This window comes from Ctenocephalides felis, unplaced genomic scaffold (assembly GCF_003426905.1).
Source record: "Ctenocephalides felis isolate EL2017-DRISC unplaced genomic scaffold, ASM342690v1 CF-g0.4_SCAFFOLD_01886, whole genome shotgun sequence".
NCBI classification, from domain to species: domain Eukaryota; kingdom Metazoa; phylum Arthropoda; class Insecta; order Siphonaptera; family Pulicidae; genus Ctenocephalides; species Ctenocephalides felis.
The window spans coordinates 23083232-23102080 of NW_020538040.1; the positions used below are offsets into that span (position 1 = coordinate 23083232).

General features: G+C 29.5%; 1 protein-coding gene across 1 annotated transcript; it reads left to right on the forward strand.

The window, feature by feature from the left end:
* Positions 1-219: 219 nt before the first annotated feature.
* On the forward strand, positions 220-12378 carry LOC113374773 (inorganic pyrophosphatase-like). The gene is made up of 5 exons (XM_026614742.1): positions 220-446; positions 4530-4704; positions 4850-5046; positions 10100-10253; positions 12262-12378. The coding sequence occupies exons 1-5, from the start codon at positions 220-222 to the stop codon at positions 12376-12378; spliced, it is 870 nt and encodes a 289-aa protein (XP_026470527.1).
* The last annotated feature ends 6471 nt before the right edge of the window (positions 12379-18849 follow it).

Sequence of the window (18849 nt, forward strand, 5' to 3'; positions counted from 1 at the left end):
CCTAATCGAGCCGAGATAGAATGAAAGCATCCGAGAACCTTGTCTCATAAAAATATGGATTTGTTTGTTTTTCGAAATTTTTGAAAAAAAAACAATTTTTTGAAAATTATAACATTTTTTGAAAATTTTGGAGTTCTATGAAAACGTTGCAATTCATTGAAATCTTTGAAATTTTTTGAAAATTGTTTAATGTTAAAATTTTTGAATTTCAGATAGAAAATGTATCAGATTGAAGAGCACGGTGCAGAAAACCATCGCGGTTATCGTATTTACTTTCGAGATGAAATAGGCCCGGTATCGTCCATCCATGACATCCCACTGAAGGCCTCACCCGGTCTCTATAACGCCATTGTCAGGTGCCCCCGTTGGTCTAACCACCGCATGGAGATTTGCATGAAAGAAGCTCTCAATCCCATAATGCAACTACACAGATTGGGGGAAGTGAAGTGAGTTATTAAAAAAAATTAAAACAATTTATTTGACCACCTGTTGTATTGCATTACATTCTATAATTAAATATTTAGAATTATGTACGGTAGGTAGGGTGGGGCACAAAATTCTAATTCGACTTTATGTAATTATGTATACTGTTCAAACTAAATGAACTACATCACAACACATAACACGTATCAAACAAACAACTATCATACTATGTTCAGAGAAATTCTCAAGTAATTCCCAATGATAGAGATAAATAATTGTAAAACCCTTTCAAATTAAAAATAAGACATTGGATCTGTTTGCTACCTGTCTATCCCATTTTACCTCGCCTTTGGGGTAGAAAGGGACAGATAATAAATGGTAGATTATTAGTGAAAAATATTAGTGAAAAACATCTACCATTTATTATCTGTCCCTTTTCTACCCCAAAGGCGAGGTAAAATGGGATAGACAGGTGGCAAACAGATGTCTTATTTTTAATTTGAAAGGGTTTTACAATTATTCAACCAATGCAAAATATAAATGTTATGGTTACATTTATTACATATATTACACAGTATATGACCTTGATCTGGTATTTCGCCAGAAATATTCATCAACAGAGTTGGACTAACCACTAATTTTACTTATCTGTTGTAAAATTGCTATTTCCAACATAATTACCTTTTGTATTTTTACACTTTTGCTAGGGTAAAGGTTTAATAGTTTTTTTTACCCCAACCACACGAAAGCTTTTATAGAGGTTATATAAAAACATTTGTTGAATCTAACCTAAACTAAACAATACATCTTATAAAATAATTCAATAAAGTATATCTAAAGTTATATTAAGCTTTCGTAAACTAAACAACAGTGCTCAAGAGCAAAAAAAAAACTGTCAACGAAAGAAAATCTTCTGTTATAGATTTTCAAACATTTGCGTTTATCTCCTGATAGCGACGTTGCTTGATTTAAGGCGATGGCTGGTTACACATCTTTTCCCTCTACTTTCAAATATTGTTATACAAAAATTTCTAACTTTTTTGAGTTACTGGTGGTAGAACTTTTTACCCGTACATTTAAACCCCGATGTATCCTATATATACATGCATGACATACACATTTATCCACATATGATTAACGGATTCTAGGGATCAAAACAAATAATAATGAATGTTAATGTCCCGTGCATTGATTTAAAGATAAGGGTTAAATTTTGAAAAACCTATCAGGGGGACTTAGGGGGACATTTTATTTTGATCCCTAGTATCGGAAAATCATATGTTCTTTTTTTGACCCTCACAAATCGACCCGCTTTAATATACACATATAAAACTATCTACATAATTGCTTCAATATTTTGTCTCCAATAGCTAATGCATATTACACATAAGCAGCGCGATCACTTTAAAAAAAATTAAAATTATCAAAAAAAAAAAATCCAAAAAATTAAATATTTTTCTAGATTTTCAAAAAACTTTCTAAATAACGGGACGAAAAGTTCCAGCAATTTGTCTTAAGGCACAATGCCATTCAACACTAGTTTAATTTTATAAGATAAAGCTTTTCATTTATAATATCGAAAAACACTTTTTTTATTAATAATGATATTTACTTCTCAATTATCGATTGATCGATTTAATTCATTTAATACGATTTATCAAATTAATTCTTTCATCTATTGCATTATGCTCATTGATTATATACTTTTAATATATACAGATTAAACGGTGTTTATTTTAATAATGTATCGATTGATTGATATAGTAGTCAATTGATTGATTTAATCTGTTTTATACATTATATTGATTACTTTGCTTCATTGCTTTTTTAATTTTTTCTCTCGTTCATTTATTTTGAGATATAATACAAGGCAAGAATATTGAAGGATGAATTTAATTTAAATGACTTCATTGGATAGTCTGTTTTGATTGTGAAATTTTATTCTTCGCTTCTTCAATCAACTGCTATTTAAACTATGGTCTTTAACACTTACTTTAGCAAATACTAGGTTTTCGGACTAACGATAATCACGAAGCGAGAGTGTAAATAATTGATTGATTTAATTGCCTAATTGATACTTGTGTACTATGCTACTTTTAACTATCAGAGGGATAACAAACCTATTTCTATTATTATTTATCTATCATGAAATATACTACAAAATATTAATAGAACATATAGTGCAAGTAATGGGTGTTCCATGGTATGTGTATCCACACATACACACATACACGTATGCACACATAAACACACACACCTGAAAATAGCCCATCTCGGGCACTGCGATGTGAAATGGCAATGGAAAATCTCTCATACTAGTATTCCCTGAATCGAGTTAGAGTTAAGCTCAAGGACATGGGCATTACTTCCCATTATTATTATCAATGAAGTCAATATTGACTTTCTTGCTGAATTATTTCTTGTATGTGATTTTAAAGTAAAATATATTACATTACACAGTTTTTAAGAAATTTGGGATTAAATTCTTATTTAGCAATGATAAAGTAGGTTTTTCTATACTCAAATCCAAACAAACAATCACTTAAGACAAAAATCTTTACAATTACCTAAAGTGCATCGCACAGTACATTTTCTAGGTTGTCTTCACATGATTAAAATGTAAGTCATTAAAAAAAACGTGATGGGAAACTGAAGAACGTTACTTATGTAATTGAATAATTTACTATGAAACTAAAATCAATCAATTACAATGCTTTTGAAACAATACAAAAGGAACGTCTTCTTAACGATGTGACGGTACGAGAAATAATCTAAATACTGCGAAAGCAAGCGCCTGGAGCTAAAATAATACTTATGCAAGAATAATAATTGGCGGAAAATTTAAATTGGGTGCTCTTAACAAATATTACATAATTGTAATTGAAATATAATTAAAAGATCATAATTTATATATATTTATATATATACATACATATATATGTATATATATATAATATATATATTTATATATATTTGAAATATTTTGCAGCCAAATCGTCGAATTAAAATTTTTAAAGGAATCACGTGTTTGTTTTGTTCGGGGCAAAATTATTCATGTAATCAATCATTTTTTAGGCATTTTTTCTGGATCTTCAAAATTGATGTTGCAATTATTCATTCCGTTCATAAAAGTCAAATATTTTCCGAATCATTCAAATCGTACGCTCCATTCTCTCAAAAGCTGATTTTTGGCACTTTTTGCCCCGTATCTTTGAAACGGCTGGTCCTGCATTAGCTAAAAACTAATAAGCACATCTCTCCATCAATAGAAACAAGTATTTTTGAATCGTTCAAATCAGGCGGTTTGTGCTCCCGAAATCGACGACAAAAAATTGTATCCGCACATAGATACATATATACACACACACATACACGCACCCACTTTTTCTGAACTATGCCAAAATGTTCAGAAACCTCCAAAACGTGAAGAAATGTAAAAATTTTCAATTTCGATTTTTGGACGAATACAATAACTTACCCTACGGGAAGTTAATAAGTACATCTCTCCATCAATAGAAATCAAATGTTTTTGAATCATTCAAATCGGTTGACTTGGGCTCTCGAAATCGTCGACAAAAAATTGCATTCACACATACATATACCCTCACGCACATACATACAAAAAATTTCATTATCGAAATTTTTGCGATTTTTATAAATTGTTATACGGTAATTTAATTAAGAATTATAATTGATAATTATAATTCTTAACATTTTAGCTATAATTAAGGTTCTTGAATATAGATAATATTTTTTGATTGTGTGATCGTGTTATTCAATAGTGTCGTGTAGTGTGTAACTTAAAATAGTACTTACGATTTTTCATAAATATAAATGTGGAATCAATTATTATCGTCGTCTTATTTGCTGCTCTTCCAGGAAATAAAGAAAAAAAGCTGATTTCATAAAAATCTAGTTATAAGACAAATACCAAATTGTCTTTATGGAAAATATCTGATTTGTAATTATATTTATTATTAATAATTATACCTAATATTTGATGGTGCGATGGGTTGATTCTATGTGGTGGAGTGCTCTTAAACTTAATATACATAGCCATCAAGATTTTTATCTAATTCTATTAAATTTAATGATAATTTTTATAGATACGTTCCGAACTGTTTTCCATATCACGGTTACATGTGGAATGTTTGCTCTTTGCCTCAGACGTGGTCAAATCCTGAACAAGCAGATACCAGTACTGGCATTTTAGGTTGTAACTCACCACTGGAAGTCCTAGAAATTGGCTGTAAACGTTTGCCCAGGGGCAGTGTTATTCAGGTAACATAATTATAAATTTAAATATTGTATTTCCGACTTTATTAGAATTTTATTATAATATCTTTCATAGTTTAAGATGAGAAAAAACTAGCAATACGTTTATAATTAAGGTCGTTTTTTATCCTCATTAAATTTTCTGTATCAGGTTAAGATTCTTGGTTCCCTTGCCCTCTTAGAAGACCATCAATGCAAGTGGAAATTGATAGGAATCAACGCCAGCGATCCAGTTGCGGATTATGCAAAAGACATTGCTGACGTTGAAAAATACTATCCCGACCTTTTGAAGAGATCTGTGGACTGGCTGCGGGCATACAGGGTTCCTGAAGGGCGTATTGAGAACAGGTCAGATAATTAGAAATTCTAGAAAATGAACATAATAAATGAAGACCAATAAATTCAGATATTTAATTCCTACACAAGCCAGTAAGCCGCCCAAATATTTGATACAAAACATATTATAAGATTTTCCATTCGTTGTTAATGCTTTAAAATGAAAGACTTTCCTTAAAATTAATATGTTACAATAACAAACTAGAATTCTCAATTTAACTTTAAGAAAATTTGAGTTGACGGAATTGATTTTTAGTCCAGTCATTTGGTGCAAAAAAAGGCTGTTGCCAGTACAGTACTCCGGGAATTCTGAAAATTGGTAATCTTATAGACTTCGAGGTGCTCTTTACGAAAATCAACTTTGCCACCTCAAATTTGAACGGCAAGTTGCCGCCATATTGAAAAAATGGCGTCAAAAAACAGCTTTTTTCAAATATCTCCTTTCTGGCTGATTCTGCAATAAAAGTATCTATGTACGAAATAAACTAGATAAAATTCCCTACAATTCCTTAGAAAACCGTTTTTCTGTAAAATTGATAGTTTGAGAGTACGGCCGCCTCAAAGTCTTTGCTGCTCTCGCCGTAGTATCAAATCTCTCCATATATGACAGGACTTCGAAATTGACCACATTCTCTCTAATAATTAATATTTTCATTGTTAAATTAAGCGAATAAGATCTAGAAATAGAATAATTCAAATATTTATCGTTTTTTTGCTAATTTTTTAACACTTCAATGGCAAAGTAGCTATAAGTATACTTATAGCTTGAGTAGCACCTTACAGCTTCAAGTAGCTTGAAGCTGTAAAAAATCAGCAAAAAAACAGAAAAATATTTGAATTATTTTATTTCTAGATCTTATTCGCTTAATTTAACATTGAAAATATTTATTTATTAGAAGGAATGTGGTCAAGTTCAAAGTTCTGTCATAATTGGACAGATTTGATACTACGGCGAGAGCAGCAAAGACTTTGAGGCGGCCGTACTCTCAAACTATCAATTTTACAGAAAAACGGTTTTCTAAGGAATTGTAGGGAATTTTATCTAGTTTATTTCGTACATAGATACTTTTATTGCAGAATCAGCCAGAAAGGAGATATTCGAAAAAAGCTGTTTTTTGACGCCATTTTTTCAATATGGCGGCAACTTGCCGTTCAAATTTGAGGTGACAAAGTTGATTTTTGTAAAGAACACCTTGAAATCTATAAGATTACCAATTTTCAGAATTCCCGGAGTACTGTACCGGCAAAACGACCAAATGACTGGACTATTTTGCGAAAGCATGCTTAGCGGTTTTGGAGATGCAGAATTTTTTGTAAGAAAATTTACACTTGTTGATTAAATATTATATATATTTACAAATTGATATTATTAATTCATTATTATATAATCATCTAATATGATCTTTACAAATCATCATTTATAAAATAATAGAATTACTGGTAAATAGGTAGATAGATAGGCATGTATGTAGGTAGACAGGTAAACAGGTGGAAAGGAAACAGGTTGACAGATAGATTTGTAAACTGATAGGCAGATAGTTAAATCATAGACAAGTATAGAAGTAAACATGTACACAGGTAGATAGGTAAACTCGTGAATAAGTAGCCAGGTAAACAGTCAGATTGGTAAACTGGTAGACCCATGGTAGACAGGTGGATTGGTATACGGGAATAGACGAACAAGTAGATTGGTTAGACAGGTAAACAATTACATTATATATAAATAAAAAAAATTGATTAAATCGATTATTTACACTTATCGGGCAGTTCATTCCCCGATGCAAAATGCCACTTACAACTAGTTTACACTTCAAATAAATCATGTACTTTTTTCAACAGTGAGCAAAACTACGTGTTCTATGAGTTTGCTATCGTACATCCTAACCTAGTAATTTTCTCGAAAGGGCAACCCAGCGGTCAACCAATTTTTTCATGTAGACTATATATAAAATGTGTTATGTGTTCAATAGTATTGGCGTATACGTATTGCAGCAATTGACTGGACTTTTACTTGATATTATATTTGAGATCTATTACTTGCAGTAAAAATTTGATACCATATTACTCATATCAAAGCTGGTCGATGTTGGTATCGAACCTGGGACTAGTTTGTGTTAGCCCATGTTCTTAACCAAATTGCGTTAAAATGATTTATAACAATTTGACTACAATTATGTACCAAGTGGAGCCTAACCGATGACTTCGAAATCAATTTTGGATTCACTTTGGTCTAGCACTCCCGCATATAAGAAAAGCTCTCCATATAGTTCTTGTACAATTATTTCCTCTTGCGGTATTTTAATTATCTCTAACCACCAAACTGCAATAAGAAGGTTATTAATATAATAAAATCCTATACAAGAGCATCGATTATTATTTAAAAACAATGCATATCTGGTACTCCGACCTTGTTCATATATGTCAGTGTTGTTCGCCATAAGCCAGAGTTGACATTTATTTGTTCGATCTATCCATTATTATTATAGATAAGAGGCGCCATGTCAATGCAGAGGGCAAAATAAATTGGCAGTTTTGTGGTCGCGTTATATCGCAAATACCGCGGATTGTGGAGCGAAAGGCGAATGGCAAATTAAATTATAACGCGATAAACAGGACGAAACTGTTTCATAATAAACTACGAATAGAATTTGAAGTTGAATGGCATTATCGTTTGAATTTATGCAGTTACTATTTATGTATTCTAATGTGAAGACGCACAAAATACCCAAAATTCAAAATACAAGATAAAAATAATTTTGAACGTTTGCTAGGTTAGCCAATGAGTTCTGTATTTGTCATAATTTAATCTTGAATGTTTTGTACATGGCATCGTGCCTTAAGCCAAATTGCTGGAACTTCCCGTACCGATAATTATTTTTTTTAAAAAAGTTTTAAAACTTTTTGAAAAATTCGAAAAAAATAATTTTTTGAGTTGAAATTTTTGAGAAAAAATCATTTTTTTAAAAAATTTTGAATTTTTTTTATATCATAAAAACTTTTTGAAAATTTTGAACTTTTTTTTCAAAGCAATCGTGCTGTGATATCGTATATACAAACACACACACATCCATTTTTTCTATAGTATGCCGAATGTTCAGAAACCTTTGAAACGTATAAATATATAAAAAAATTCGATTTTTTGCGATTTCTATAACTTACCCTACGAAAAGTTGAAAATATAAAAATTCTAGAAATATAACATAGATGGTCAATAATTACGAACATTGGCTTAGTGGTAAAATCAATGACTAGGAGACTAGGAGTTAATGCTATTAATCTTTCTGAAAAATATTACTAAATGTAATATTGTTTTAAGAAATGTCTTGAGCGATTTTATAAAAAAAACATTGAACTTTTTAATGGTTTATTTTATAAAAAAATCACATTATATAGATTTTTTAAACTTTAGTGTTAATTTGAACTCTTACCATGATTTATTTTCAAATGCTTGAAACAACATTGCAAAACATTGTAATTTTTTTATTTAATAAAAGTTGTTTTGTCTATTGGCATACTGTTCGTATGATGGTAGTACTGTCCTAGGGCAGGTCCATGAGCTGAATGAAACTCGAACTTGATTCAGGGAAGAATAGTGTGGAAAGTTTTCCACTGCCATTTAGCACAGCAGTATCCAAATTGTGCTTATTTTTAATTAGAAACATATTTTTTATCTATATTTTCAAATGAAAATGGACATCGCTGCAGCACGATGTAAGCTGTCCATAGCGGGGTATGAACTAACGACCTTAAAAAACTAAGTTTGTTCGAACAATATCACTTCGAAAATATATTAGTTAGTTTTTGGCAAAACTCGATTGAAATTAACAATTTCAAAACTTCTTGAACCTCTCGCAAGGACTTTGATGCAGAATAAAATAACGTTCACCACCTCAGACAGCCTGATATCATGCAGTAGTGATATTGGTTTTACTTGAAAATACAGATATAAAATATGCATACAATAATACAAACTAACTTTTGCAAATATTTTATTTATTTATTAACTGAATTAATTGAATTTCATGAAACATGACTTAAGTTTATGCTTTTTTCTTGTACACTTAATTAATTTTTTTTTTATAAATTTCACTTAATATATAAAATATTTTTGATGGACACAAATTAATATCCGCTTTTGTCTTATTTATCCTACCTCAGAATTGTTATTTCTTTTATCTATCTGGCCATGAAAGTACAATTCAGATGAAATAAATCGTGATGTATCTGTTGAAAAGACTATTCGGATTACAATTTAAATCACGATCAGTGCAGTCATTCGCATTATTGATCTTCGATTCAATATTCTGACTCATGCATTCATTGTTTTTGCGTCATCTTATGTATGAATGGTCTTTTTATATATTTTTTGACATCTATGAATACATGATTTGTATTTAAATACTAGGATTGTGATAGAACATTGGCATTGTTCGATATGATTTGCAATTTTATTTTATCTACAAAGGGTTACTGACATATGGTAACAGAATTATGAAAGTCTTCTATAAGTCAAATATTATTATTATATTAATTTTTATTTCAATGAATTGGAAGAAATTTTGACATAATAAATTTAAAATTATATAAGTGATAATATAAAACTATAAAAAATAAGAGTAAAACAACTAGAGAAAATAAAATATCAAAAGATATGAAAATATAAGAATTAAAAAGAATAAAATTAAAAAACAACAACAGTCAAAGATTTGAAGAATTATTTCTAAAAAAAATTGATAATATTATGATAAGTGTCATGTACTAAACGAGCAGAATTTCGTTTATTAACGCAATTGGGGTTTAAAAAGATAAATACAGATTCAGCAAATTTTCTGAGGTCTCCATTCTTTTCCTTCTGTAAAATAATGGGATTCTTGGTCTTAAAAGTATGGTTTAAACTAATGACATCTTCCGAAAACATAGTCTTATACGGATTTGGATTTTTGGAATTACAGATATGTTGATTCATTCTCCTGTATATATATATATATATATATATATATATATATATATATATAAACACTGTTTTTAAATGGTGAACTAAACATAAATATATTTATTATTTTAGGTTTGCGTTCGAAGGGGAAGCTCGAGGTGCAAAAGCAACAGCCGAAATAGTGATTGATTCTCAGCACACGTCTTGGAAAGAACTTATCGACATGGAGTTATACGCGCCATTTATTTCCTATATTAACACCCGTCTACTGAACAGCCCTTGCTATGTAAGTTACTAAAATTTTAATAATTTTTAAAAATGCTTCATTATTAACAATGCAATTATGCAAATTACCAGTACTTGCGCATACATTGAGAATTAATAAGCTTTTGTGATAAACATAAATGTAAATGTTCTGATGTTACAATAGGATATTGCGGTGGATGAGGGGGAGTATTAACTATATAAATTATAAAATAATTAGAAACCATTAGAAAGAAGCTGGTAAAATACGGACAAAATGGCATATATGGACATAGCTATTATTTAAAAACTGGATAGTTTAAATAACGTTTCCCCAACTGTATGTGATGAAAGCGATAATCGCAATCCTGTCAGATGTTGAGCGTCATTGTCATAGTCTTGTCGCAGTAAACAGTTCAAACGTGCATCGCGCCTTCAAAAGTTTATTTTGAGGGTAACACTACCTCATGTTTTTTTGATAGACTTATTTATTTTAAAATAAATTTATTTTCAATTATTTCTATTATATAAATTTACCTTTGCCAGTGCAAGTGATTTCGATCAATGTTATTACAATTATCAAGTATATGATAAAATTTTAATCATTTAATTATTTTTCTACAATTTTGAACAATATGGCATACTTATACAATGGATTAGATGATTTAGTACTGGTTGGCAAGCACTATAGGGTAGTTAATTCGATACTAAAAAAATACAAACAATATTTGACGAAATAAGGAATTTTATGAAATAAATGTACATAATTTCATGTGAACATTGAAATTTTGGACTTGTAATTATGCTATAGAAAAAACCTTTCAAAGATTTTGACTTTTAAAAACAGAAGTAAAATATTATTTCAAATATTTAGGAAATCGTTTGGTTTATCCCGGGACAAGTTTTCGCATTTTTTGATTAAAGCCAAGTAATAGGAGTTGGTCGCCTCGAAGACTTCTTTAAAAAAATTTTACTTATTTATTTTTTTATAAATAAAAGCGTATATAGAAAACACATATAACCCTTAATTTTGAATCACCTACCACAAACCATTATTTTGTAAAAAATAAAAAAGTAATTATATCTTTCTTAATTAATTGGTAATTGGTAGACTAGCAGGTTGGCAGACAGGTGAACAGATGAATAGTTTCAAACAGTAAATTCGTAGATAGGTAAATTGTTGAACAGGTAAATTGGCGGGCAGATAAATTGGTAAACTGATAAACAGGTAAATTGGTTGAGTGATAAACAGGTTGACAGGTAGAGAGGTAGACTGATAGTCATATAGACAGGTAAACTGTAAGACAAGAAACCTGGTGTACTAGATGTAGAAAACATGAATTTTTGTTCAAATTTTTAATTGGAGGAAAAACACGGCGAAGTATGAACGGGTACAGCTACAATTATTTAAAAAATATATAAACACTATATTAATATTTATTATTTACTAGTAAAAATATGATATAAAATGTATAAAAATCTTGAAAAAAAATCACTCAAATGATATTGACTAGTAAAAATGTGATGGAAAAAAATTATTATTTAAAAAAAAATACTTCGAATATTGACTATAAAAAATATAATAATAATAATATGATAGAAAATATATCATGATTTAGAAAAAAATTACTTTAATACTAACTTGTATGGTAAAAAAAAATACGATTTAAAAAAAATACTTATAACATTTTGATATGTAAAAATGTGTAGAAAAAAATCATTATGTCGAAATAGATTACATAAAAATATGATAGAAAAAGAATAATTTTGAAAAAATCACTCAAAACATATTGACTAGTAAAAATATGATGGAAAAAAAACGAAATGGAAAAAAATCATTATTTCGAAAAATTCAGTTAATGAATTTAATTTTGGCTTAAAATGTGATTGAAAAAAATCATGATTTCGAAAAAAAATTTCTTAATTTTTTTTTGACTTGTTATAACGTGATAGAAAAATTGTGTTTATCTGTCGTTTGTGGAATGAAAACACATATTCCACTTTGCACAGTTTTAAAATAGTTTCATATATTATGTTTAACAAATCTGCAGATTTCTAAAGAGGACGCTGAAAATATTTTGGCTGCAGCAGAACCTCATTTAGTTCCTGATCCCATGAAAAGCGAAGTCAGTATGTGGAACTTCAACCCACATCTTCATCGCAATTAGAAGCATGTTAAATATACCATCTACGGTTAAACTGTCGGGTTTTTTTGAATGTCTGTTATTTATGAATGTTTATGAAGTCTGTAATCTATATAATTAATTAAAATGCGTTTTTATAAACTGTAACTCGTTATCCTCCTTGCAATTATCACTGTATACACAGCTACTGAAGAATGTACGGTTTCAGAAATTGAAGTTCATGATAATATTATATTTAAAACATATTTATATTATTACGAATGAAATATTTGAACTTTTTTATCTAATTTACCTTTGCGTAATCCTCACTACATTTTTGGATCTCTGTAAAAACGATATTGCAAATTACTATAACAAATGTAAAAGTTATATACAACCTATAAATACGAATCTGCAGATCCTAATATATACATGACTTTCATGTTCTAACCGCTAAATGCAGAATTGCGGTGTTTTTCAACAATTTCTATCTGTACAATATGATCATTCTCCCATGATCTATAATGAGATTCAATACCAATATTTATATCTGCAATTTCACTTTTGCATTTTCAATTGCTGTTTTGCAATAATATACGTTTTGCAATGAAACCATATATCTGTTCAAGATGTATTTTGGCAGAATGTGAAATGCTAATAAATAAAAACTGCCTATATTAAACGAATATAAAATCAACATTAAGATTTTATTGATTTATTTATAGGGTAATTTATTGTAATCGTCCAAAAATCGAAATTCAAAATTTTCATATTTTTTTACGTTTTGAATTTTTCTGAATATTTTGGCATACCTCAGAAAAAAAAGATGTATCTGTGTGTGTATATATGGATACAGTTTTTCGTCTACGTTTTTGGGCGTACGGATCAACCGATTTCAATGGTTTAAAAAACATTCGATTCCTATTGATAATGAGATGTGCTGAGTAATTTTTGGCAAAGGCAGAACCAACCGTTTTGGAGCACAGAGTCAGAAAATAAAAATCGAGTTTTTGAGAGAACGAATCCGAATGATACAAAAAGCATTCAATTCGTAATGACGGGGAGAAGTGGTGATTAGTTTTTGGCAAATGCAGGTCCAGCTGTTTCGAAGATACCGAGCTATATGTGCAAAAATGGCAGTTTTTGAGAGAACTAAGCATCCGATTTGAATGATTCAAAAAACTTTCTGCTTATGTTTATAAAACAATTGCGTTTGAAAGAAAAAATATTTCAATTTTGTTTTCAAAAATTTTTTTTGTATATCGAAAATAATTCAGATTTTAATTTTAATTCTGGCTAAAGTTCTAACGCTTACTTATAGGCTTCAAATTAATAATTGTAACTTTGCAATTCAGTTTATATAATTCTTATAAATATTAGACAACGTTACAGTATTTATAATAATCTATTTGAAAACATCAATATTCCTCGAGCATTTCATTATAGTACGGGAAGTTCCAGCACAAGTCTTAAGGCACAATGCTATAAACTACTAGTTAATATATCATAATAGTCACTTTAATAGTCTAATCATTTTTCATTTAGCTCGATAACTGATCAATTGACGGCTCTTTTGTGAAGGATACTTATTGAAATTTGACCAAGATTGTTCTGAGCTTATGGAAAAGATAAAATTTTTCTGTTCTATTAGGCTAAAACATTTTTACTACAATTTTTAGATTTAGACAAAAGTGTTACCATCGATAAAACTACATACGCCAAATTATTGATCACTAACTATTTCTTTCATTGTACAAATATTTTCCGATGCGCACAAGCAGTGTTTTATTTATGAACGACTTGAGGGAAGAACAATTATAGCAAAAATATTAAAATCTGAAGATTCAACAGTTTTTGAAAGGGTACTTAGGCATTTAGGTACATGGTTGAGCAGGCATGACCTTAATTAAAAAATAAGGTTCAGATTTTGCTTCGGAATTCAAAAATTAGTGAATTAATGGATGGAATTAGTGAATTAATAAATTACTACGGTAATAATATATTAGAATCCTGAATCTCCAAATGTGCTAACTCAGTTTTAATGAAATCAGTTTGTTGACATTAGCCTGTCACTTGCACTGACTATCAATAAGCGCCAGGAACAATAATAATATGTGGCATGCTTTGCAGTAGGTAAACCAACTAGTTGTGTTAATTTGTATTAACTACCCCTTTTACTTATATACCACGTACTTCCACATTCACTAGTAGTTAGTTCTTTTTTTCTACTAAAAATTTTCTAGAAACATTTTTATGGATAAACATCGATTTGCGGGTCAGCTAGTATATGTATATATATATATATATATATATATATCTGTTTATATAACCGCATCTGGCATTTCCTGAAAGCACAAATATGATATGTTGTGGTTGATTCAAATGCAAGCAAATCGTAGCACTCCCACACCAACGTCAGTTATATAATTCTCATTGTTTTGCAAATTCTATATTGCAAATAATAACGCTTCTTCTGGGTGTGGTAATTTATTGGTAAAAAAATTCATTTTAATATTGCACCATTTGACATATAAATGGATTATGTCAAATCGGTTGCTCCTTTGCTCTCTCGCAAATAAATCAGATGATCAATTATTCGACGATGTAACGTTATTGTAATGAGATTCGGAATATTTGTGGTATAATAGAAGATTATATAATCTTATATAAATTGTAAGTGATGAGATGGTCTTAACATAAATCCTGCAAAAGCTGATTTTTTCGGATTGGATGAAGTAGAGAGTAGATTTTTCTTTGCAAACTTTTAAATCGCACTATTATAATCTCACTTGTTGAAGCACTATGAAATGAGAGATAATATTTTTTTAATAATAATGAAAAAGTGCTAATATGATTATAATTAATTAGCCTAATTAGGCTAAATTAATTATTCTAGTAAGACTTTGTAATTAACCTAATATTACTAAAACAAATTATATAATATTTAGTAGTGTTGCATTATGCTTTTATACAAATTCCAATCAGTATAAAACTTTTTTTTTTTTCTTTTTTTTTATTGGTCTCCGCTTTACAGCATTTCTAGCCACCTACATTATTCATATTATTTTTCATTATATTCTATACAATTCTTACATATATATTTCTTACACATTCATCATATATATACTATCTCTTCTTATATCCTAATCTTCCAATCAATTTTCTTTCTACTGAATTTCATTCTCCTTCTTGTTTCTCAATATGTTCTTCTCATCTTCTAAATGAAACTTTTTTTTCTTCTTATTTCTAATACAATTTTTTTCTTGTCTTCTACAAATTAACAAATTCTTAATCTAGTTTAATATTTTATATATTTCATTCTGTTATTGCTGGACATTCGAACCGAATTCCTCCAGCGTGTGAGTCGAGAACGCTACTGAGTGAGCTATTCCCGCCACAATACAAAACTTCAATTATCATTTGAAACTTAAATAGAACCAAAGATACAAAATCTTCTATTTCAATTACCGCAAATTAGAAACCAATATTTTGTTATGATACCGTGAAAGACATTTTATTAAATAGAGATTGTGCTTATTAGAAAGTTAGGAGACGTTTGAAGAAAGGATAGATTTGATGGATGACCTGGAGCAAGGCTTCCTTAATAAAAACCTAAAACCAAAACCGATTATATCAATTTATCATATGTAACTTATGGGGATAGTAATTGAAAACAGATTGTGATATGTTGCTGTAAATTCAAGTAGTAGTGTAGGGCGGGGCACAAAAGTCCAATTTGACTTCGAGCAATTATATTGTGAAAAGGAAATTACATTACAAAAAACAACACATATCAAACAAACAACTATTTGACAATGTTCAGTAAAACTCCCAGCTAAATTAGCATTGTAGAGAGTATTTTTTGCTGTTTTTCAAAAATTTGTCATCTGGACCTTTTTACCTCATAGACAGGGTGAGATGGAACAGAAATCAAATGTCTTACTTTTAAAGGGGTTCTATAAAATAGGAGCTACACTATTTACCCAATGCAAAATATAAATCTCATTGGTACATTTTTTTACAGAGATAACACTGTATATAACCTTGATGTGGTATTTCGCCAAAAATTATCTCCAGCATAGTTGGAATAACTATTTAACTTATGTTTTGTAGAATTGCTTTTGTTAACAAAATTTACTGTTTTACTTACTATTTTTTTTTATTTACACCTTTGCCACGGTAACGGTTTAGTTGGTTCTTTTTACCCTAACTGCATGTAAGCTTTTATAGATGTTATATAAAAAACCTGTTGAGTCTAACATAACTCCGAGTTTACTCTTTAAGGGACAATAATGAAAATATAGCTTTATTGTAGTCTTGGTTGTTGGAATTAAACAATTAGTCGTAAGTAAAATAGTTTCTAGACTTACTAGAACCATATTCTTTTTTGACCAAATATTTCTTGTTTCATATTTTTATATCCATTCAATTACTATTACTACTGTCTATGAAAAATGTATTTTTATAAAAATTGATATTATATAAAACACTCCATTTCTTTTAGTATCTCGTATGCAAATTCCTACGTATACAATGCAAATCAGATCCATGCAATTTTTATAAGAAAACTCTTAGAATATTAATTTCTCTCGTGGTGCACTACATGATTGCTTTGTTCTGTGCGAAAGTATTTCAAAATCTACTCTATCATGTGTATTGTCTAGTTTTAGGTCAAAAAGATACAAAATAGCATGTTTGGCGTTGTAAATATTATAAAAATAATTCTCCAAAATAGTATTATATTACATGGATATTTTGTGGTTACCTTAATATTTTCGATCATTCAGAATATGGGTAGGCTTGGTCTGAAAATATGATTTAAAATATAAAATTTTAGAATACCATCGTCAAGTTTTGAAGATCTCTCAGATTGTTTATATATAATTAGTATTTTAAGATTTGGAATGAATGCCCCTAGGGCAGGTTCATAAGCCGAGTTAAACTCCAAATCGATTCAGGGAAGAATAGTGTGATAGGTTTCCCAAAGTGAGCTATTTTTAATTAGGAACATATATTTGATCTATATTTTTAGGTCAAATTGAACATCGCTGCTGCGCGATACCAGGTTGCCAAAGCGGGGGCTTTAACTCGCGACTCCGTCTACATGAGGCTACGCGTTAAACCCTTTTGCCAGGAAAACCCATTTTACGCCCTATTATACAAAACTTTGATGGATTTTTATAATTAAACCACTTTTAATTTACCGCTATACAAAGTTTTATTCAAATTCTCAAAACAGTAACAACAATCAATTATAAAGTAATGGATCGGCCGATTTTTATAAACATTTAGCAGGATTTTCAACTGATATCTGTCGAACAATTTTTGAGTTCTCAAACTTGGTTCAGAATTTTTGGCATAGACGTTGACAAATTTTTTGCATTATAACTACTAATTATAATCCATGCTAGTTCTTATCGTCATCGATTTCATCGAATGGCCTTTAAATTTTCGAAATAGTCATTGACTTTTTTGGAATGCATACTCTTTTAATTTACTTCAATTTTGCGGTCAATGGATTCAGAATGCTTTGAAACGATAAGAAGACATGAAATCAGAAAACCCTACATTCTGGTGAAAACAAACTTCTTGTTCTAACGGGATACTAAAAATGTGAGAATTTAACTTCAGGTTTCAATTAAATGAATCACCGGATTTTCCAAAACTTTTCATGCATCTGGTATATTTGGCTCATTGTTTTAGGTTCTTTGCAACCTGATTTCGAATGATTTCGATTTTTCAATTTTGTGTCCAAGATAATAAAGAAAATATTGGTTAAGTAGTTTTTCTGAGTTAAAATATGATTGAATATTTTATCATAAACGTAAATAAGAATAATTATAAATTAATATCAAATAATAATATATTGTAATAGAAGATTGATCTAAATCACATAGATGATGAACAGTAGAGGAGACTGGGTACGGTTGTGCCCAATATACTGATTTTGAGATATGGACCAAAAGGTGAAATATGAAGTATGTTTGTTCGAACAAGTTTCCCTTATTGCATTGAATCAGCGCTTATAATCTGTCGTGATCTATAGACCGAATTGCTTTTAAAGAGCCATAAGTAAGTTTTTGCTCAATTTCTTCTAATAATACCTGTTACTTATATACAGATAAATTGCTTTGGTATTTTGCTGTAAGTTGAACATTAGTAGTTAATTACTAGAAATTAGTTTTGTTTTACGTGACATGTATAAGTTGTGACATGTATTTCTTGTCCTTTCTGGTGAAATTTAAACAGATAAGGAAAATCTAACTTAACTAATATAAAATACGAAAGAGAGAGTAAAAATTCAAATTAAAGATTTCATAAAGATTTTTTGTTAAAAAAATTATTTTTTGTTATATATTGTTATATTTGTTTACATGATTATGCTGTATTGTATTACATATTTCTGATAATGAAAGTCTTTATGAACCATTTTCGGGTTTGTACCTATTATTTTTTAATCTATTTTTATGCCTATCACAATCGGCTCTCGGATGTGGACGGTTGTGCCACTGGCCC

Coding starts and splice junctions, on each gene's coding strand:
- LOC113374773 (XM_026614742.1), top strand. CDS start 220: ATGTATCAGATTGAAGAGCACGGTGCAGAAAACCATCGCGGTTATCGT. Junction 4,705..4,849: donor CCAGGGGCAGTGTTATTCAG/GTAACATAATTA, acceptor TTTCTGTATCAG/GTTAAGATTCTTGGTTCCCT. Junction 10,254..12,261: donor TACTGAACAGCCCTTGCTAT/GTAAGTTACTAA, acceptor ACAAATCTGCAG/ATTTCTAAAGAGGACGCTGA.